The sequence below is a fragment of the Lontra canadensis genome, unplaced genomic scaffold (genome assembly GCF_010015895.1).
Source record: "Lontra canadensis isolate GAN:19392208 unplaced genomic scaffold, GSC_riverotter_1.0 scaffold61, whole genome shotgun sequence".
Classification (NCBI taxonomy): Eukaryota; Metazoa; Chordata; class Mammalia; order Carnivora; family Mustelidae; genus Lontra; species Lontra canadensis.
Window position 1 is genome coordinate 8,019,364 of NW_022631055.1, and position 23,355 is coordinate 8,042,718.

Consider the following 23,355-nt stretch of genomic DNA (forward strand, 5'->3'; position numbering starts at 1 on the left):
CACGCCGGCCTCGGGGGGGAGCCCGCTAGCGAGCTTCCCCTGCACTTCTTCTACCCACCCTGCTCAGCCAGGTTCCTATCCAGGCTCCCGCACCCCGGGCTGGAGAAGTCAGGGTGCTAGGGTGGCGAAAGAAGACCCAGGAGCAGGGTGGGTCTGGACGCCTCCTCCTCCGGTGACACCTCGTTCCCCTACTCGCAATTGACTCCTCCCCTCTTTCTGTTCCGCAGCATCCTCGCCCTGTCAACACGCTGCTCAGCGACTGTACCTGCCGCCGACTGGGGGGAGGGGCATAGGGGAAGGAGAAAAGGAAACAGGGTTTGGGGAGCACCGCGCAGCAGGGTGACGGGCTTCGCCCGGCGCTGCAGGCCCCCGCAGCCCTAGCGCCGCCCGCCCCCGAGCTGCAGCACCGATGCGCTGTCCGCGGTGCTGACGCCGGCCGCCAGCTCGGTTGGGAGGGGAGGAGACGCCCTCATTCCCAGGTCTCCCGGAGCCGAGTGACCCCACCCCCATTCCTTCCCAGACCGGATAATTTCTCCAAAGCAACCATCAGAGACCTAGCGCTGCGGAAGGATCCAGGAAGAAGCGAGCAAGAGGGAACTTAAAGTTCGGACTGCAGTCCGAGAACCAGGTGTTGGAAGATTCGCGTCGTGTGGCCCCCAACCCCTAAGACCGCAAGGCACCTTCAAGTTGAGCAAAGTTTGGCGGCAGCTTGGAGATAAGAAAGGGATTCCGGAGCCGAAGCTCAGGGACGGGCCGGACGGGGTTCCCTGGCAGGGTGGCAGCCAGCACCGCAGTCCGGACACCTGCTTCCGTGCCCCGCATTTAGTGCCGCCAGAACGGCCGGGAGGCGTCGCAGCAGCCCAACTCCCCACCCCTTTCTTCCCATCCTTATCTCTCCCCCCCCCCCCCCCCCCCGCCCAACACCCCGCCCCGGGCGCCGATGACTCCGCCTCTCCGTGCCGGGCGGCTCTCCGGCTGGAGCTGGAAAGGGAGCGCTTCCCGGGACTCGGCTCTGTTCTGAGGCTGCAAAGCCGACGCCGCCAGCTCAGGCCCGGGGGTGGGAGCGGACTGCCAGCGCAGCCTGCGCCTGGGAGCCGCAGAGAGGGGGAACGCCTCATGGGACGCCCCCGGGGGCTTTCTTCGTGCCCTGCTGCAGCGTCCCAGTCTTAAGACTCCCGGGTTCCCCTGCCCGCCCCGCCCGCAGCCCGCGGCCTGTCTGGAGAGGAGTATGAGGCCCGGGGCCCCGCGGACGCCGGCCACAGGGCGGCAGGGGCCTAGCTTCAGACCCCTGCACCCGAGGGTCGCGGGTGAGGAGCCGCGGGAGCCAGCGAGGCGTCGGGGCACGGAGAGGAGCGTCCCAGCCCGGGCGCTCGAAGGGCCTCGGGACCCGTGTGCGGCCTGAGCGCCGAGGAGGCGGAGGCGAGGCGCCCCGCCGTCCGGGCTCTGGGGGAGGCGGCAAGGGGCTCCGCGGCGGCCCCCGACCCCTGGCCACCATCCTCACGCTTCTGCTCCCGCGGGGGGGATGTCGCGGCCCGGGCCCCGAGCGCCGCCCCGGCCCCGGGGCTGAGCTCCGGACCATGTCCTCCCGCAGCCCCCGGCCCCCGCCCCGCCGCTGCCGCCGCCGCCTGCCGCGCCCCTCCTGCTGCTGCTGCTGCTGCCGCCGCTCGCACCTCAACGAGGACACGGGTCGCTTCGTGCTGTTGGCGGCGCTCATCGGCCTCTACCTGGTGGCAGGCGCCACTGTCTTCTCCGCGCTCGAGAGCCCGGGCGAGGCGGAGGCGCGGGCGCGCTGGGGCGCCACGCTGCGCAACTTCAGCGCAGCGCACGGCGTGGCCGAGCCGGAGCTGCGCGCCTTCCTCCGGCACTACGAGGCCGCGCTGGCCGCCGGCGTCCGAGCCGACGCGCTGCGCCCGCGCTGGGACTTCCCCGGCGCCTTCTACTTCGTGGGCACCGTGGTATCGACCATAGGTGAGCGGCGCGCTCCGCGCGCGTCTTTTCCTCTCCGTGCCTTTTACCTGCCGCCCCTTCCACGGCTCCGAGGCTGGGTCCGCGTCCCTCGGCTCCCCCACTTACCTTCTAACAACCCACTGCCTGCTTTCGGCTTGCCCTCACCTCTCCGCCCGTCCCCCTTCTCCTGACCCTTCTCTTTCTTAACCGGCTGTCCGCGCGGGAAGTGCCCGGAGAGGCCAGTCTCTGGTCCTCACCCGGAGGTGACTCGCAGGCAGTGCGCCTAATGGGGAGCACCCTCACCCAGGCGCTGGGCTAACCCGCGGCCGCCCGCGCGCTCCAGCACTTACCAACTCGATGACTTAACCTCTCTGTGCGCCTCAAGCGTCAGGGCCTGATGTTTCCTTCCATTTCTCGCGCCCCCTGGGTCTGTTTCCTCATCCAGGTGATTTGGGAAGCCCTTTTACCTCCACTCACAGCGTTTTTACTTCTTTCTCCTTCCTTTCTTCTTTCGCCACACGTTTTCCTTCAGTATCCACCAGCCCTTTACCCTGGGGAGGGCGACCACTTTCCTTGATCTCCTTCCCACCCGCTTCTCCTACGGTTTACACCGCACCTTCTCCAAAGAAAAGCCCGTCTGACTTGGGAGGACAGGACTTCAGCGCTCTCATTGGGCTCCCTGCCATCCCCTTCTTCTTCCACACTCTTCACGACTTTCTCGCCCTTTTCCTTCCACCCTCTTCACGACTTCTCCCATTTCTTGACCTCTCCTGTTACCCTGCCATCTTTCCCAACCAATAGTGGCACAAGGGGGTAGCTGGGTGGGGTGGGGGAGGGGGCTGGTTTCTCTATACTTTTTATTATCCCTTTTCCTTATTTTTGGTACAAGCAGCTCACGGTTTCACAACCATACACAACATGCTATGTAAGTACTCTTTTAGTAAGTCCCCCCACTTCTCCCACTTTTACCCTTTCTCTGAACCTCTCCCGTAGAGAATCTGGAACCACTTACTGCTCCCCACTCCACCCCTTCCAGGTCTGTCTTCTTCTCCTGTCACCCACTTTCCCCATCCTCCCTTTCCCTGGACCCTGGGTGTCATGTGAACAGACCTCCTCCCCAGCTACTACAGAGTGCAGAATAAATACAGGATTTCCACTTTGGTGAGATTTTGTGTGTCCCATCTGCTCCTGCTTTGAGTCTCAGGGTGGAAGAAGGCATTGGGCTGGCCATATCACTAGTCACCCCAAGGCACTATTACCTGGTGGTAGTTTTGGAGGAGGGAGCTAGATCCACTGGGCTGAGAAGTGGGGGATTGTATGGACACAACTTCCATGGGTAGGCTCTGGGCTAGTCTGGTATGCCAGCTCAGAGACAGGCACAGACTAACTGGCCAGTGTAAGCCATCGCAGATGGCTGCTGGGAGACAGAGAAAGACTTCATGCATGTGCAGGATATGAGCAGCTAGAGATGTGTCTCTGAGTGTATATGTATAGTCTACGAAAGGGCTTCCTTTCCTTCAATGATTTTTTGTGTGTCATGCTTGATCTGATTATTTTAAGTAGAAAAGGCAAATATGGCCCAAGCCCAAAACACACACAAATTGGATAAAAATACCCTTTAAAAGCTATATCATGTTGTTATGGTGATTGAAGATATAAAATGACCCCCTGGAAAAAAATCCCCTTTTAAGAGCTGCATCAAGTTGCTATAGCAACTAGAGTTTTTTTTAAGTGCTTTAAAAGTACTAAGGATGCTTAGTCCTAGAGGATGACATCATGCATTCATAGCTCATTACGGATTTGTGTTCTTCCTCTTGTAAACACACCCTTTTGCTTTCCTGCACCTAGAGGCACACCTGTGCACATAATGGGTGGTGACAACGTTTCTCTCCCACTTACATGCTCTGGCTTTAGCTTCCTAATGAAACTCACAGGCTAAAGGGAAGGGTGTTAGCAGCGTCCTCTTCCCCTACAGGCAGTGAATCCACCAGAATCGGGCCCCATGCCAATGACCTGTGGTCTCAGCGCCTCTCTGATGGCACTCTCATCAATTTCTTCATTCACTGCCCAGCCACAGCTCCTAAAGCTCCTCTCAGTCTTTGCACAAAATCAAGTCTGTGTGTTGGCAAATTGTTCCAAGCCCCAGTCTTTAATGTACTGGCAGGATTGGCTGTTCTTTAGTCAAACAGAAAGGAGCTATGTTCTCTTTCTAGATTTGTGTTTTCAGATGTAGGCAAGCAGTGTAGGAGGGCTACACTCAAGCATGTGGCTGTGTTACGAATGACCCAGCACACTGTTTCCAAAATCTGCTGTAGGGAGACATGTATCTCTCAGGGGAACTGCACTCAGGGACCAGAACTAGGCTGTGGACAGCTTAGCATTGAACCAGACCTCTGCAGGGATGCCAGGACAGCCATGCAAGCAGCAGCATCGCTGTCAGTTATCCACCTGCTCTAGTGGTCTGAGCCGGTTGTTCAACTCAGTCACTTCTGTCCGTTAGATAAGTTCTGCTGAATCCCGAAGTAGCACGGTTGTCATTTCAGCCTTCTCTTGCAAAATGTACTGTGATGAGATTAACTAAATACATACATACGTCAGTTTCTCTTCTGCTTACATAGTTTCTTTCCCTTAAATGCTCTGAGTCTTCAGAGACAATTATTGTTAGTGTTGGTGCTTTTATGGATTTAGTAGCTCAGGGAGCCAAAGCTCAGTCCAAAAGGATTGTATGCCTGTCACCTTATCGGGTGAGAAATTCGCATGCACTCAGTTTTATCTGATCAGTGAAGATCATGGTGTATACGGTCCATGCTGCAGTGTGGACATTTCTTTTTTGTGGTTGTGTGGACCCTGCTAAATGATGCATCTAGATTTTAGTTTTTTTTTTAAACCTTTTATTTATTCTATAAATATGATATATTGTGTATGTCAGACCTGGTGCTACATTTTGAAAAGTTAAAGCTTATCCTATGAGACACAGGTTAAAGCATATTCCAACAAGAGATGGATCACACTGTTTATGGGTGGCATATCCTGGCTATTTTCACTAAAGAGGACTGGAACAAGGAGAAGACCTTCAGTCCAACCCCATGTGGTGCAGAGTGTTAAGGAACTTGTTTCAGGTCACAGTTAATTATATGTTCGGCTGGGTCCAGAATCCATGTTATGCAGTGTTCAGTCTACCAATTTCATGCATATAATTGGTGGACACATCCTTGTTTGAGACTGAAGTATTTAATAATGGGTGTGGGTGTGTGTGGGTCTGACAGCAGGGCTGGGCAGGAGGACTTGTCTGGTGGTCAGGCCAACAACTGATTAAGTCCAGAGAAAGCATGAAGGATCAAACATATCTCAGAAGTCAGACAGACTAGAAGCATCTGGCAGGTCTAAACTGAGAAGGCAAGAGCCAATACCAAGAAGGTCAGAGACAAAGGTGCTAGCTAGTAAGAGACATTGTGATGTTTATCAGAATGGTATAAGACAGAAACCACTTGCTTTCTGCCTTTTGTTGCCCTGGGGTTTGTGTGTGTGTGTGTGTGTGTGTGTATGCACATGCGTGCGTGTGTTTGTGCACGCATGCACACGTGTAGGGAAGGGAAAGAAGGTGCAGGAATGGGCCTTCAGCTGGAGGGAGACACAGAAGAAAAGTTCAGGTGTTACCACGTGTATTCAGGGTTAGATGGAACATCGGGATAACATGAACTCTTTGTCTGGACATTTAGCTGGAACAGGGTCCCATACCCAGAGCTAGGCATAGACACACATGTGTGTCCACATGGAACAGATCCAGGAATCACTGCCTGTGATTGTTCAGCAGTAAAATAAAAAAACACTCTGTGGTCTAAATCATTCATCTTGATGGCTCACACTGAACTGAAATCCTGGGTCATTATTATTTCTTTCATTTATGCTATTTGACATGTTCCTAAGGGGTTGAAATCAAGTTTGCTTTAATGTGGGTGCATTCGTTTATCCAGTCCTCCATTTAACAAAATCCGAAATGAGCAGAACTCATCATAATGCATGTGTGCCCCTGGGCACATCGTTACCTGCATCTCCTGTGATCATATGAACTCCCACAGATAGAGATGGTGGCCTGTGTTCTTTTAGCCCCAAACAATATTCTTGGAGGCAGTGTTCTCGCTCAAAGATGGCCAAGTATTAATCCATCATTCCACAGCCTAAAAGATGTTTTACTGGTTTACTTTGAAAAGATTCAGAGGAAACTCTCCACTGGCGTTTTAATTATGCAAGGGCTGTCAGATTTACACATGGGGAAGAACATATTTAAAAGTCTTTCTCAAATGGCAGCCTGATATAAACAGAAATATTTTTGCTTCCTTTTATTAGGTTTTCTGGCAGCGTATTTAAGCTATAAAGTCAAAACCACGCTGCTGTAGACGGGATGGTGTAGGTATGAGAAGTGTCACTTTGGCACTGCATAATTTCGCCTGCTACTTTCAGAATTAGGCACACTTAATTATTCAGCCGTGAGATTAGTAACAAGTCCTAACTTTTTTCCTCCTTTTTAACATGGATTTTTAAAGCGGCTTTTGCTTCAAAGGAAACTAAGACATTATAAGACTGAAATGTCACTACCACATTGACATTTGGTTTTTTCCTGACATGTCTGTAATCCAGCCGGAGGTGGCTGTGAGATCCCGGGAGCCGAGGAACATTCCCGGGAAGAAGAGAAGCACCTCTCCTCCCATATTGCCCTTACCGACCACTTCTTATTGAAAGACGACGCTGTGACAACTCTGAAGGACGTTTAGGGAAGAGCTTCAGGATTAGATGGGAGGTGCTAGATGGAGAGCAGGAAAGGCATTCTCAGCCTCCCCCCATCCTCAGCCCCCAGCCCTCGCCCCAGCACGTGGGAGACGATCATGATTTCTTTAGTGAACTACACAGCAAATCACTCATGATACAGCTGCCATTCTCTGTCACACCTTTTGTAGGGAAAAGAAAGAATACTGTTCTGTGTGGAGCCAGTTCCCTTTCGTGAGTGTTTTATCCTCAGTGTTGTTTCCATGCTTCCACGTTGCCTTCCCATGCTAATTTTAGTGGGTGCATAATATTCCATCTGGTTGATGTTCTATAATTTACTACCCCTATTGCTGGGAAGCTGGGTAGTTCCCTGTTTAGGGCTATTTTGAGTAATGCCACAGCAATCTTCTTTATGCAGATGGCCTTTTCTTTCTGTAATATCTCCTTGGGTTGAATTCCCAGGGGTGAAATTGCTGAGTCAGTGGCCACGGCTGTCTTCCTGGCTTCGGTGGCCAGCCCCTTTGGAGTGAGGGACTCTCTGGTTTCCCCCAAGCTGAGCCTCTACATGGCCTAGCAGAGACTGGACAGTTTTCCAGCTGATTATTCCATGGAAACAGGCCACTTGGTTTTCCCCATAATTGCATTCAGTCCCAGAGGCTCAGCCACCCCTTGAACAAGGCTGTGGCTTTGACACTGTCAGTCTCCACTGATTTCATGAGAGGTGCTTCCTTTGGGAAGTTTTGGGTAAGTGAAGAAAGCAGGAACAAGGAACAGATGGGATTAGCTGCAAGGCCATTAAAGACTGAGAGAGAGGTCCAGTACCTAGACCCTCTTCCCTCCTGTCCCCTGCACTCCTGGGCCAAGCCAGCTGAGGGAGAGCATCCTTCGCCTTAGCCCTGCCTGGGCCCCAGCCTGGAATGGTCCAGAATTGTGCCACATGGATCAAAGATCTACCCCTTAGGGGATTCCAGCTGGACGGTACTATAAAAGTCCTCCAGAACTTCTCACAAGCATTTAGACCATCTTGCCAAAAAAAGCCAAAAGCATCCCGTTATAGAAAACAGACAGTAGCAAATCTCCTCTGATTAGAGGCAGGGGCTGGAGGCCTGCCCAGCAGGCCTACCCTCAGATGCTATGCTCTCCCCCGCAGCTTCCCCAAGGAGCCCTAGAGCTCCTCTAAGACCCACCTGAAGAGGGCTAATTTAGCCTTGTTCCTCATTTCACATACGGTTCAGAGAGGGGGAGAGGCTCCCCAAGGTTACACTGCTCTGGGACAGTGGGAGGTCCCCAAGGTTACACAGCAAGTCAGAGGAGCATTACATCGAGGAGAAAGGGGAAGAGCATGTAGAGAGGACAGTAGGACACTAGAGGAACAGCAAATAACTCGGGTGCCTTGGAGGCATCCTCCAGGGAAAAGCTCCTGCTCCATCTGAAGGTGGTCTGTGTTTGAAGATGGATTCGGTGCCCCCAGCCCTGCCAGCTACAGTGGAACTCTCCTTGCCCTTACGTGGCTGCCTCAGATTCAGAGGAACTGAGAGACAGAGCAAAAGGCCACTGCATTCCTGCAGTTACTCCCACAGGGAGTAACTGGGGTCTTTCCCAGTCTTCTGCCCAGCTCCGCTGACTTCCCCAGGACCCAGGGCAGGGACAGGGGCTGCCGGCCAGCAACCAGGTTGAGGGTGGGGGTGCGGGGGGCATGCTGGGCCATCTCTACCTCTCACTGCACTCAGGGGTAGTGACGGGATTTCTGTGCAGGGAAGAGTGGGGAGGCAGAGGGTCTTGAGGCTGTGGGGACATAGGACCTTCCATGGAACTGGGAAGAACATGGAACAGTGCCCAGGAAGGGGCAGGGAGAGAGCAGAGAAAGAACCAAAGCTCCTTGGCCCTCAGCCCTGTGCAAGCTCTTGGCTACCACCCCTGCTGCCAGTCTCCGCCCCAGGAAATTCTATCCTGAACCCGCCATTCACAGGCCAGCCTCCAGGCCTTAGGTTTTCCTCATGGGAGTCTAGGCCTCGTCCACTAGCCGTCAGCGGCAATGCTGGAGAATGCTCTGGACTCTGAGTTGTATCTCTTCCCTGGGCTTGGTAACCCCCAGCTCAGTGCTAAGCTCCCACCTGGGCAGCAGGTCAGCGGTGATTGGTGTACCTGAGCCCAAGAAATACCAAGCTCAGGGGGACCTGCTCTGTTGCCTCCCCCAGATCCCAGAGGACTCACCCCCATGTGAGCCTGGGATGGAGCTTCCAGAATTTTCTAACTGCAGCTTGTACTGTGTCTGGATACAATGTTGTTATACTCACAGTAACAGCGCGGATCAGAAAGGTAGAGCAGCACAAAGCAGGGCTTCTCAAACTAGAAAGTGCATGTGGATCCCTGAGCTCTTGTCAAAATGCAGGTTTCTCGCCCGTAAGTCTGGGGAACACTGAGACTCTGCATTCGTAACAAGCTCCCAGGGATACCCCCATCATTGGTCTCCAGGCCGCACCTGTACTAGCCGGGTGGAGAGGAGCAGTGGCGAATCAGGGGACTGCAGCTGAGACCCACCTCTGCCCCTCACTGCTGTGTGGCTTGAGGCAGGACTGACTCATGACCACCTGGCGCCTCAGTTTCTCCATTCCTAAAAGGAACGAGTACCCAGAGTCCCTGGTGTCCCTTCCAGCTCTGATGTCCCCATGTCCTGGAAGGCGATCTGCTCCCACTGTCCCAGAGCAGTGTAGTAGAGACTGAACACACCGGCTCTGTAGCCCACCTGGAGTCCCAGTCCCGGTTCTGCCACTTACTAGCCCTGCGCTCTTGGTGAGTAGGTGTACCTCCCCGCACCTGGGTCTCCTCTGGGAAGTGAGGATAATGATGGTTCCTGCCTGTAGGGTGTTACTGTAAGGACTGAACGAGCTAGGCCGTGTGCACTGAGTGCGTGGCCACCCCTTGGGAAGCATCAGCTGCCCAGAGCTAGGCAGGCCCCTTTGGCAAGCCCCAAGTTGCCTCACTGTGCAGGAGGGAAACTGAGGCACTACTCATCCCCCTCAGCTCAGCCACATCTACCACCCTGTGCACAGCCCTCTGGGCCTCAGCCACCCCTGCAGCAGGGCCTCTGCTGCCCTCTCATTGGTCACGGTCTCTGGGGCATGTGGTTGTCCTGCACTGTTGCATAACTGGCTTGGGAGGATGCTTTTTAAAATGCATTTTCTTTCATTCCTCAACTAGAACGTCTTAATAATGTTTCACGTGTGTGCGTTCTTTCATCTTTTTAAAAAACCAAATGAATGACTGAGTGGTGATTAGACCAGTTTCCCCTGGCACTTCTCTGTTCCCCCCTCCCAGAACAGAGGCCTGGCGAGCCCACCCCCTGCCCACCCTCGTGGTCTCCCTCATGGGCTGGGCCCTCCTGTCAGGTCCCAGGCTTCAGGGGAGCTGGGACAGGCAGAGCCCAGCGCCAGCTGAAGTTGGGCCCAGCCACACTTCTCTGAGGTGGGCCTGGTGCTGGGACTGTGGGTGGAGGCCTTTGGAGGACGGCGCTGCAGCAAACAGCCCCACTGTGAGCCGGAGCAAGTGTGATGCCCCAGGTCGTCAGGCACCCACGGCACCGACATTCTTTCTCCAGGGGGCTACCTCAGCTCCCCTGACAGGCAGAGAAAGCATTCCCAGTCAGAGACTCCTAGGGTAGGACAGGGGAGGCTGCAGAGCCTGCCAGCATCTCCCAGCTCCAGACTGTACCCTGCCAGCAACCAGGGCCTTTGCTGTGGGGAGCAAGAGGGACAGCTGAAGCCTCATTGATGGTCTCCCCCTCATAAATGTGCCACGCTTGCCGCTTTAGTGTGCTATCACCCATGTTTATTGACGACACCAAAGAGGACGCTATTATCCCATCTCACAGACAAAGATATAGGCTCAGAGAGGTCAAGTGACTTGCCTGGGGTCACACAAGTGAGTCATTGGCAGCATAGAGCATTCAGGACCCTGACCACCCAGCATCCTCTCTGCCCGAGCCCTGCATTACCAAAGATGGGGAAGGATCAGAGCCCATTCTGGGGTCTGCTGGGTGGTGGGGGTGGAGGAAGAGAATAAGAGGAGGTATCAGCAAGGGTTCAAGCACAATTTAGGGACTCAGATTTGGCAATGCTGTGCTCCCTGCAGCCCCAGTGGCTACACTGAACGAAGGGCTGCTAGCATTCCATCCTTTACAACCTACTCCTCTCTGTGAGGGAGGCTGCCAGGCAGATGAAAGAAGGCAGACAAGCACAGTGCTTTGTGCAGAGCTCACCAGAACTCCAGGAGTCTGGGCGGAACTCAGTGCCAAGCTACTGCCCAGAGAGGGGACCCCAGGATCTCAGGGCCCTCAGCCTTGCACTTGGGCTAGCAGCAGTGGACATGGAGAGGCAGGAACACAAAACCAAATAACCAGAAGGTCCACACACCAGCCAGCAAAGTCTGGGGACTGGGCCAGCTCCGTTCCTGAGGGCCAGCTGCTTTATGGAAGACTCTGCTCAAGGTCATGTCCTGGAGGCAAACCTTCCCAGATGTTTCGGGAGCGCATGAAACCAAGCACCTGCCAACGTACCAACCCCCACCCTGCCTCTAGCCGCTCTTAACTTCTGGCCACCCCTCCCCAACCCTACTCCACCCCAACCCTTCCCACTCACCCCACCCACAAATAACAGGCACTGTAAGCCTCTAGGCCATGGCTTGTGCTGTTCTTTCCACCCAAGATGTTCTCCCCCTTTTCTCCATCTTCTTCTACCAGTGAACTTGGTCCTCAAAGCCCAGCTCAAAAGGGGCCACTAGTGTGAGACCTTCCGTGAAGTCCTTCTGCCCCTGGACTTGTGGTAACTATTTGTCTCTATGCCAGTTTCCCTGGAAGTAATGCAAGCAATGTCAGAAGCTGCCCCAGGACCCAGCATGTAGTAGGTGTCAGAAATTACTCTCCCTTCCTCTTCTTCCAGGCTAGGAGCTCTGTCTTAGTGGGGCTTGTCACTGCTGTAGTTAATAATGGCTGTGCACCGAACAGCTACTATAAAGGGGCACCGTGTCTGGAGATAGATGGAGATAATTAAAGCAAAGAGATAGTTTCTGTAAATCATGGAGCAGAATGCTTGGCACAAAATAGGCGATTAATCAACGTATGTTGAATGGATGGAATGAATAAATGAGTGTGAGTAACTGAAAACCTTGGACTGCTAGACATAGTAATAAAAAAAATTTTTTTTTTTTTAATGCAAAAAGCTGGGCCCAGGCTGGGCTCCAGGAATTTCCCTGCGCCTCCCCCTCCCTCTGCCCTGGAGCCGGAGGGGCAGGCTGGGCTCCGGCCCCTCTGCTGGGCCACTGGTTTAACGATCTCTCATCGGCTGGTAGATGTGCAGCGGGCAGCTAGCTCATGCTGGCGGGGCTTCCCCTGGCTGGCGGTGTTGCCTCCATGGCTCTCTTGAGTCCTTTCCTACCCTGCCTGGGGCTCTGCATGATCCTTGGCGGGAAACACCACCAGCCGATTCTGAGCCTCAGCCCATCGCCCCAGGAGTGGTAGCAGAAGTTCAGTCCTGAACAATGAAGCCAGGCTTGTGGTCCCAGCTCTCCCACTGACTCTGATTCCCTGTCTGGCCTGCCCTTGGCCACAGGCCCTGGTCCCCAGCCGAAGGAGGCCCTGCTGAATTGTGCCCCTCAGCCCAGCAGTGCTACCTTCCCCACCTGCCCAGAGCACATCCCTTGGGAACCGCATGTTGGTTCACAAATTGGACAGAAGTTTTCCCAGTAACTAAGCCCACTGCACAAAACTGGGGAAAAACCACTCCCACCCACACAATCCAGCACCATCACAATGCCTCCCAAAAATACTTGGGGAGGCTTTTATTGGAATTGGGTGTCCCAGCTTTCTGGAAAGTTACAGTCGAGATAAACACAAACCCCAAACCACACTCTGTGTAACTTCTTCCTAATCCTTTCCAAATGGCCGCGATCTCATTCCCTGTTGCCAAGTGTTCTGAATTCCGAGCTCCTCACACCGGGGCCTGCCAGAAATGCTGCAGAGACAGCCGGGCCCAGGGGAAAGGAACACACGAAACTCTGCCCACGTTGAGCTTGTTGGCATTTGTGAGGAGGGCAGGGTGCATTTTGGAGACCATGCAGGTTTTGATGGCTGGCTTCTATTCTTAAATGGAGGGTAGGGAAGGGAAGGAAAGGTGAGACGGCAGGTGAGCCAGTGCTAGGGAAGGTCTGAAAGCCCCAGGCAACAGGCAGGAAAGAGGACCCTTTCTTTGGAAGCAGAACTGCGGGGCCCTACCCTGCTAGCACCCATGGGAAGTGGGGTGCGGCGGGGGGAGCTGCGTCTTCTGATCTCTGCCATGCCCCCCGTTGGCTGGCTGGCCCAGGGCTTGGCACGTGGGAGGGGCTCCAGGAATATCTGTGGGCTGAACGGCTGTTTCCAAGATTCTCAAGTTTACCTAGGCACTCGTTTATGAAAAAGTAAAATGTGAAAATCTGACGACGATTCACCTTGTCTAAGAAAGCTTCAGTTTGCAGAGGGAGTCATCCCAGGGCTTCTGGAAGTAGAGCCAAGCACCTTGGTCCACGGAGTGAACTGCACTGTGCAACCAGTGTGTCCAGGCCCCACAGCCATATGCAGTCCCCTGTGCCATCATCACCATCACCACCTATGCACAAGCCCCAAACCCCTGAGGCAGCGCAGTCAGTAATGGCAAGAGACTGTGGTCACATTAGTGAGCACGCTGCAAGGTCTGGTGCGCATCTGAGAAGCAAGAGTGCCAGGAACTGCTGTGGCTAGTGTGCTCTTGCACCCACGGGGTGGCACCCTGGACAGCACGGCCACGGTGCAGAAAGGGCCATATCAAGCTCCCCAGCTCGTGCTGCTCAGTGGGGCGGTGCCTGTTGTTGCAGAATGAGGAAATCTGCATCGCCAGCCAATGCCTTGCAGTGTGACACAGGGGACAGGGAGAAGACCGAGAGCCCTGGTCTGGGGTTTGAATTTCAGCTTGGTCCTTCACTAGCCGGTTGCTGGGACATGTCTCTTCCTTGATCACTGAGGAAGCCTTGCACGCTTGCTTCCTGCTCCCGTCTGCCGAGGGTGACCCATCAAAGACCCAGGGCTCCTGTCCCTCAACCATCTCATCTCATCGACCACTATGTTCTTCTCAGTCCCCCTCTGCAGGTATGCAGTTCTCCCGCTGCCCTTGCTATGACCGTGCCCCACCTTCCAAGTGTTTGACTCCAAACATCCCTGCCTCTGACCACCACCTCCCGTCCTTCCCGCTCTCCTCCTCTCTTGCCTTCCAAACAGCGATCCTGGCACCTCAGGACCTATGGTGTCCTGCTCTTATGTTTCTGTCATCTTGTTTGGGACCTCACTTCTTTTGTAATCCAGCCTAGATTTACTCCCTCTGCAGGGACCCTTAACTTCCTTGCCCTTCTCCGTGTGTGCTAGGCCCTTACCCCTGCTCTGCCACCATCAAAGCACCAGCTTTCCACCTGTTCCCCTCCCGCACCCAAGCAGCTGATTGTGGCAGGAGAAAACAATGCAAACATACTGGCTGATCCAACTTTACCTTAGTGATCCCTGGGCACCAGCTGGGCACTCCAACTGGCAGGCCCTCCTACCGCCTTCCTACCATGTCCGTTCACCCCTTCTCCCCGCCCCTCCAACCTCCAGCCTCCCATACCCCTCGCTCTGCTCACACTTTATGGAGAAAATGAAAGTAATCAGAGAGGGACTCTCGTATCCTCACACCCCTAAATCTACTCACCATATACAGTGGCTGTCCCTGTTATGACAGCAGGTGAATCGTCCACCCATTCCCTTGAATTTGCTCAAAGATTCCATTCCTGCCATTACCCACTCCCATGCATTATCAGAGTGTCCTCGATGAGTATGAAACATGCTATATTTTCTCCCTTCTCAATAGACCCCTCTCTTGATCCCTGCATCATCCTCCGGCTACCTCCTCCTTTCTCTGCTCCCATATACAGAAAAACTTCTCAGAAGGGTAGTCAATATCTCCCTTCTCCCCTCCCTTCTCTTCCGGATCCACATCAATGAAGAGGTCACGCCACCTTTCGGGAGTCTGAACTTGCAAGATTCCCAGCAGCCTCCTGCAAATTCGATGATGACTTCCCTGTTCTCCTCTTACTCAGCATCTCAGCAATATTAGACATGGCTGACCACTCCTCCTTCTTGAAATCCTCTATTCTCTTGGCTTCTGGGACAACATGCTCTCTTTTATCCTCCCCTGGCTGCCTTCTTCAGTTTCCTTCCTTGGGTCCCTTCCTCTGTGTGGCCTTTCAGTGTTGGAGAGCCCCAAGCTCGGTCCTCAGGCCCTTCTCTCGGCCGTCTCCTCAGACAGTCTCATTTCACCTGTGGGGGAGCAAAAGTCTTTTTCTTCTACCCTCTTAGATTCAGTTTCTGGGGCCTGCAAATGAAACTGACAAAGGCCAGATTTGCAGGACAAAGGTATTATTATGTTTCTGCCTGGAGGCCTTTTAAGGAAAGAACTGAATACTCGAAGAAGCAGTTGGGCTAGGGGATTATATGCCATCTTAATGAAGGGCAATAAATTGTGAAGTTATAAGACAAAGGAAAGAAGGTTTAGCTTTCTAGGAGTGGTAAATTGTAGTCAGGGGAAACTAATGAAACATAAAGGTGATTTTGGTAGGATTTTTTAAAAAGATTATTTATTTATTTATTTGACAGAGATCACAAGTAGGCAGAGAGGCAGGCAGAGAAAGAAAGGGAAGCAGGCTTCCTGCTGAGCAGAGAGCCCGATGCAGGGCTCAGTCCCAGAACCCTGAGATCATGACCTGAGCCAAAGACAAAGGCTTAACCCACTGAGCCACCCAGGCACCCCTTTAGTAGGATTTCTTATGCAGACTCAATCTCATGCAGTACTAGGGTGATAAGAGTGTCTCTGGTGATTAGGAGTTCTTTCTGGTATGGTCGAGGGAAAGGAAGATATCTTCACAAAGGAAATTTTATACCCTACATTTAGGCAGATAGGGGAAGATGGGTAGAGGGCTTTTCTTGCGTCTGCTGTTTCTCCATTGCCTTCAGCTCAGAATAATCCTATGCCGAAGTTGCGTATTTTGGGTCTGCCTACTCCGATCCCCTTGCAGCCCATGGCTTGAAACTCTATCTGCTAATGACTTCCACAAGAATAACCCCAATCTTCCCCACTAACCTTCAAGACCAGAGGTCCAACTGCCTCCTTGACATCTCTACATGGTTGGCTAATTGGGTATCAAAACTTAAAAAGACCAACAATAGAACGCTTGATTCCTGCCCCAGCTCAGTCTTCCTTATCTGAATGAAGGTCACCAACATAAGGAGCTGTCCTGATTCCTCTTTCTCCCTCACCTTCTATATCCAATCCATCATCAACTCCTGTCAGTGCAGTCTGCAAAATATATGCTGATCCCATCCCCTCATCCCCATGCCCATCACTACCGTCTGCTCCGACCCCCACTGCCACTTGTTGCTGGAACAACTACATCAGTTTCCTAAGCAACCCTCAGCTTCTTGTCTGCATCATGACAACCTCTTCTCTACACAGCAGCCACAGAGATCTTTAAAGGTATAATCAGATCAAGTTCTTGTCCAGTTTTCCACTTGAAAGCCTTCAGTGACTTCCCATTGCAGGAAATCAGATTCCTTATGCTCCTGTCACTCTACCCAAAGTGGATGTTAGACCTCAGGGTACTCGCACTTGCTGTCTCTGCTCCTTAGAGCACTGTTCTGTGCGTCTCAGCATGGCTGACCACTCAACCACATTCAGGTCTCAATGTCAAAAGCTAAAATGTACCCCTTTGAGCAGTCCTCCCTGACCCCCACCCCATGACCCCTGCTCATTACACTCCCATGTGTTATTGGAGCACAAACCACTTTCATAAATCATCTGGTTCATCTATCTGTTTGTGTGCTTCTCTGTTGCCCAACTTCTGGCCACTCCCTGCTCCTTGAGAGCTGGGTTCCTCTTTCTCTCATGCATGGTTACATTCCTGTCACTAAGCATAGCTCCGGGTGTTTGCTGAACAAATGAATGAACTTCCAGAGCTTCAGTTCTTGCATCTTTAAATGGAAGTAATAACAACAGCTATCTCACTGGTTGTCGGGAGAATGACAGGAGATAATGAGTGCAGTGCTTAGTCTGGCCCTGGCATTTAATAGGGACTCTAAGTGAGCTAGTGTTTTTATTAATTAATAATGTGGCTGAGATCACACTGTGAGTGGCAAAGCTGGACCCCGAGCTGCGCTCTCTGACCCGAAAGTCTTTGCTCCTTCCATTGTGTCTAATGCCACCTCTCGAGCTACAGGATAGGGAAGGTGGAGAAACAGTGAGTGACATCAGGACCAGCCAGTCTGAGGCATGTTACGGAGCAATGACAGGTAAAACGGATTTTATAGGTCTGGGTCCCATCAGCGGGCCTTGAAAACCCAGGCAGAAATGTTTGGTCTTGGCCTGCAGAGCAGTAAGGAGCCATTGCATACGTTCCTGAGCAGGACTGCACTGTGAGGATAGTGTTTCCGAGGAGCGTTCTGGCTGATCAGTCACTATATACTAGATCATTAGATCAGGCAATCTAGTTAGCCTAAATTGTCATTCTCTAGACTGCCGGGAAACAGCCAGATAATTGTGAAGTACCTCGTTTTGGCTCTTCACCTCCAACATTTAAATCAGCCACTACCCGCTGTCCTCTGCACTTTATGGGGAGCTTACATGTGTATATGGGTGGTAAACCCTTGGGGAGTAGGTACCCAGCTTGTATATTTAGCTCTGAACTGCAGTGTGATTCCAAACTCATTCAAAAGGACTGCCAATGTGGATTGTTTCTTCATGAGCTCTAAGTGGCTCCTGATCTATGACGGTTATAATTTTACTTTATAGCTACTGGTGTACATGCACGGAACAAAGAGCTAGCCGAATTTGGCACACTGGACTTAGCAGCCACACACACGTCTTTCCCACAATAACGTCTGCCTCACAGGGTTTCAGGGAAGACCCTCACAAAATGGGCCAAGAGGCCATAAATGTTCATTCATCTGTTTATATGGCAAGCTGGGATGCTGAATACCTGTGTGCAGAGTGAATGGGGTGGAAACGGCCTGGGATGGGGGCAGTCATCCTGTGGCCTTCGGAAAGGACCAGACGAGAAGCTGAGAGAGGCGTATTCAGGAACCGAATGGCAGGATCTAGTGACTAGCGCTCATCGTGACTCAACAGCATCTCTACTGCTCCTGGGTTTTCTTGTTCTCTGTTCTGCCCCCATTTCTTCTCATGAAGGCCACACACAAGGACCCAGGGAAGGGGACTGAGAGTGAGCCTGTGGATCTCTACAATACATCCAGTTGTGTGTGTCTAATAATGGGGGGAAGGCAGTTGAGGAGGCTCCAGCTGCACAGAAGGTGGGGAGTGAAGTCAGGCTGAAGCCGGAGGAGAAAGCCCCTCCCCAAATCTGAGCTCAGCAGGGCAGCCCCTCGCCCCTGGCTCACAGATTGCAGAGGGCAGCCTCGGGTGCCCGGCAGCTGAGAATGGTGCTAGGGAAGGGGGGCAAGTCTGCAACAGAGGTTGGTGTGTAGCAGTGACCTTAATTCATGGTGTCTTTGTTCTTAGAACCACCTTCACCTCCAAATAAATTTCTGCTTTATTTCTTTTAAAATGGTTTTTCCATAAAAAATTCTTCTTTTATAGCTGTTTATGACTGAAGGGCACTCCAGCTGCAGACTTGGAGCCGAGTACTCTGATTAATTCTATCCCAGTTCCTGACCTTGCCCCACTCCCCAGGGCTGAGAAGGGAGGAAGGAGATGATTCAGACCCTGCAGGGAGAGGCCCAACTTTTGCATGTGATATGATCAAATGAGCCAGCATCTGCGAGGCCCTGGCCTTTTCCTCTTGTAATGTTTCCAGGGTTTCCAACCCCCGAGTGAGGCCACTGTACTAAAACATATGTCATGTAGCGCTCCTCCCAGCCCTTTGAGGGCACCAAGATGTTTTATGTATCAAGGAGTCTCAAACTACAGAGTTCCAGAAAAATGTGAGGTAGGGACACAGTACGTTTATGTGTGTATGTGTGGCAGTGATTGATTTCACATTCCACGTCCAGCAGTGAACAAGTAGACAAAGTCCCCACTGTAAATAGCTAACATTCTAGCTGAGGAAGTCAGTCGTTAAATAAGTGTCAGGAGTGCCTGGGGGCTCAGTTAGCTAAGCATCTGCCTTCTGCTCAGGTCATGATCCCAAAGTCCTGGGATCAAGCCCTACATTGGGCTCCACTTCTCCCTCTCCCTCTGCCTGCCACTCCCCCTGCTTGTGCTGCTCTCTCTCTCTCTCCCCCCGCCCATCAAATAAATAAATAAATAAATAATCTTTAAAAAAAAAAAAAGGGTCTCATCACAAGGGAAAAAATAGAAAAAAAGAAGTGTCAGATGGGGACAAAGGCTACAAAAAGAAAAAAGCAAATTAAGCAAAAGAGCAATGGAAATGGGGGTGCTTTCTTCAACTGGGCGATCTAAACGGGTCTCTGACAACATGACCCTTGAGCAAAGACATGGAGTGAAGTAAGAGTTTGCTGTGTGGCTTCCTGGAAGAAGATTATTGCAGCCATGGTTCTTAAGCATGAGCTTCCTCGGTTTGTTGGAGGAGCAGCAGTGAGGCCCACGTGGCTGGAATGTTGTTTGGAGGAGGGTCAAGTAGGAGAATGTCATTGTGTGAAGTCAGAACCACCACCAAGGACTAGATCATGCAGGGTGTCTGGGCCATGGCAAAGTCTTTGGGTTTTACTGAGCGAAATGGGGAACCACTAGAGGGTACTGAGAAGAGCAGAGAGATAATCTGACTTACATTTTAAGGTCACTCTGACTCTTGTTCAAGAAAAAAACTTTTGCGGAGTGAGTGTAGAAGCATGAAAATCAGTTAGGAGGCTTTTGTAATATTCCAGGTGAGAGATGATGGTGACTCAAACCAGATTTTAATGGCAGAGCCAGGAAGAAGTGATGAGATCTTTGAGAAGAGCTTTCAGAAAAGATATATTCACTGGGCATAGAAATCTAGGTTTAAGGGTTGTTTGGTTTCCTTCAACCTTTTAAAGATTGTTTCCTGGCTTACATGGTCTCCGACAAGAAGTCTGTGATTTTTAATCTTTGTTTATATCTAAGTAATGTGCCTTTTTTCCCTTTGGCTGCTTTTAAGATTTTTCCTTCAACCCTGATTCTCCGGAATTTGATTCTGATGTGCTTTGACATGGTTTTCTTTGAGTTTATCCTACTTTAATCTTACTGAACTTCTTGGGTCTGTGTGTTTATAAATTTTACCAACTATGGAAAATTTCCGACCATTACTTTTTCAAATATGCTTTTTGTTACCCCACCATCCCTTTGTGGACTCCAATTACACATATAGTAGACCACCCAATACTGTCTCACAGATAACAAACTCTTATCTTTGTTGCTTCTTTTGTTTTTCAGACCTTTTTTCTCACTGTGCTTCATTTTAGATAGTTTCTGTTGCAATGTCTTCAAGTTTGATCTTTTATTTTTTCCTGCAGTGGCTAATCTACTCTGAATCCTATCCAATGTGAAGTTTCCATTTCAGATATTTTATTTTTTTACCTCTAGAAATTCTTTCTTTATTTTTTCCCATTTCTCTCATTATATTCATCTTTTTCTTAAAACCTTGAACATGTTTAACATATTTAAAATAGCTATTTAAATATCTTTGTTAGTTCCCTAATCTTTAGCATTTTTGGATCATTTTCTACTGACTAATTTTTCTCATTTGTGGATTTCTGCTTCTTTGCATGTCTGATAATTTTAATAGAGACATTGTGAATTTTACATTTTTGATGATTATGCTGTACACCTTGAAAAAGTGTTGGAGTCTTTTAATGCTAATGGACCTTAATGCTAAGGGACTCCTAAATGCTGGACTCCTTTTAAAAAGTATTAAAAAAAGGTTCATGGGTGGCTCAGTTTGTTAAGCCTCCCACTCTGGAATTCTGCTCAGGTCATGATCTCAGGGTTGTAAGATCAAACTCTGCATTGGGCTCCATTCTTGAAGAGGGGGTCTACTGGAGATTCTCTCTCTCTCTCTGCCCCTTCCCCTGCTCACACATATTCTCTCTCATGCTCACTCAAATTTTTTTGTTTTTAAAAAAGGGTTGGACTTTGTTCTGGAAGACAGTTGAGTTACTGATAGATACATGTGATCTTTTTCAGGCTTGTTTTTAAACTTTTTAAAGACAAATCTAAAGGAGACTTTTCTCTGGGGCTAGTTCAGCTGCACTATTAAGGCATAACCTTTCTGGGGTCTCTACTGAATGCCTCTGTATTCATTAAAACCTTTGTACCTTGGCTGGTGGGAACTCAGGTGATTCCTGGCTCTATAAAAGCTCTGGAAATGGTTTGGCTTACACATCTCTGGCAGCCATCCTTTCATGGAAGTTGGTTCATTTTTTGGTCTTAAGAAGTTTCATCCTATACCTGCACACTTTTTTTTTTAAGATTTTATTTATTTGACAGAGAGAGATCACAAGTAGAGAGAGAGAGAGAGAGGAGAGAGAGAGGAGGAAGCAAGCTCCCTGCCTAGCAGAGAGCCCAATGTGGGACTTGATCCCCAGGACCCTGAGATCATGACCTGAGCTGAAGGCAGAGGCTTAACCCACTGAGCCACCCAGGCAGCCCTGCACACGTTGTTTTTCAGCCAAAGACTCAAGGAAAGCCCTATGCTCTTTCACTCAGTAGTTCCTTCCTTTCCCATACACTACCCTGCAAGTACTGCCTATGTGACAGCTGCCTGGTGCTCCTTGAACTCAGATCTCTGCCTCCTCAATTCAGTGAGTGCTGGGCTCTATTTGGATCCCCATTTCTTCTACTGCTGTTTGAAAACTGCCTCCAACCAGAAAACCAGGGCAATCAAAGGTCTCGCCTTGTTTGTTTCCTTTCTCTCAGGGATCATAATCCTGCATAAAACTACCTGTTTTCCAGTTTTTGAAAATAACTGTTTCATAGATTTCATGTGGTTTCCCCATTATTTATGATGGGAGGTAGGTCTGGACCCAGCTACTCCTTCGTGGCCTGAAGCAAAAGTCAGTAGTTAAATTCTGGATATGATTCAAAGAAAGAATGGAAGGATTTGCTAATGGATCAGATAAAGGGTGTGAAAGAAAGAAAATAAGCAAAAAGGACTCTAAGACTTCTGACCTCAGCAACTGGAAGGATGGATTGTCATTTACTGAGATAAGGAAGGCTGTAGTCAAATCAAGAAGGGGAGCTGCTGGGATGGAAAGGAGAATCAAGGCTCGGTTTTGAAGACATTAATTTTGAGATGACTGCTAGACTTCAGGCTGGATGTCAGTAGGCAATTGGATATGCAAGTCTAGAACTCAAGGGAGAGTTCAGCCCTGAGATAGCAATTTTTTATAGACCAATGGCTCTCAACCCTGACTGCAGTGGTATTAAAAACACTCGGAAAACTTAGAAAAAAAAGTCAGTGTTCAGACTCAACTTTAAGCCAATTCAATCAGGATCTCTGGGGACTGGACCTAGGAACTGATATTTCTTAAAGTTCTTCGGATGGTTCTAATGTGCAGGCAGGAGTGAGAACCACTCTTATATATGTCATTTGACCCCCTGCCAAAGATAAGCTAGCTGCATATTAAAATTACCTGGGGAGCTTTTTAAAGTCCTAATGTCCAACCACCAACCTACCCCTATCATCCAACTGTATCATATTCTCTAGGGGTAGGACATAGGTATGAGTATCTTGTTAAAGTCCTTAGGTAACTCCAATGTGCAGCCAAGGGAGTGATCATGGGACTCAGAAGTGATCTGAAGACTAAGCCTTAGCAGTCCAAAAGCTGAAGGAGTGGCTAAGCTTGGGAGGAGAACCGACAGAAGGAGGTCACAGGCTTTCTGCAAATGTCTGAATTGTGGCTGTCCATTCACATTTAAGAATTAAAAACAGAAAATCTGACTTGAGCCTGTAGGCTCAAGTTTCTCTCTAATGAGCAGCCAGCCATTATCTTTTGGTATGGCCCTCACCTAAGCCTGTCCAGGGTTCTTTGGGGGCACTTCATCTCCTCCTCCTCCTCAGCCACAACCACCTTCATCAGTCACCACTCCTTCACCTGCTGTGACCTTCCAGAAGTATGTTGAGTTTCCTCATCCACTGGAAACCTCCCTCCCCATTTTCACTTTTGTTCCTGCTTTATGCCTTTCTATCCCTTTACTGTCATGTTAACAGGGTCTTAGAGGGAGAGGGAATCAATCCAGGGAATCAAACCAGATGCCTTTCAAACCTTTTTAAAGGGTGAGGATCACTTTAAATATTTTTACATAATAAATATTTTTATTTATTTAAAGTATTTTTATGGAACCTGAATGATAGAAATATTTTTTATGGAACCAATATGATAGAAGTTACATATAATTTCTGTACCCATTAATTAATAGGGAAAATACATATTGATGCATGAAGTCCTCTGAATTCAATACCATTTCTAAATGCATTCATGGTTTCACTTCACATATATTTGGAAACTAATAGCACAGGCATATAGGAGAAAGTTATTATAGCTGAGAACAAATAGATTCAGATGCCTTTGCAATAAATGCAGAGTTGTGAGAATCTCAGCCTAATAATTGGGACCCATGGCTC

At 50.4% G+C, this 23,355-nt stretch overlaps 1 protein-coding gene across 1 annotated transcript in view; it reads left to right on the plus strand.

The window, feature by feature from the left end:
- Nucleotides 1–924: 924 nt before the first annotated feature.
- Nucleotides 925–23,355, plus strand: part of KCNK12 (potassium two pore domain channel subfamily K member 12) — a 48,031-nt gene continuing 25,600 nt past the window's right edge. The window contains exon 1 of the mRNA XM_032877847.1: nucleotides 925–1,968. Within this exon, the coding sequence (XP_032733738.1) occupies nucleotides 1,578–1,968 (391 nt within the window). The 5' untranslated portion in view covers nucleotides 925–1,577. The remainder of the gene's footprint in view (nucleotides 1,969–23,355) is intronic.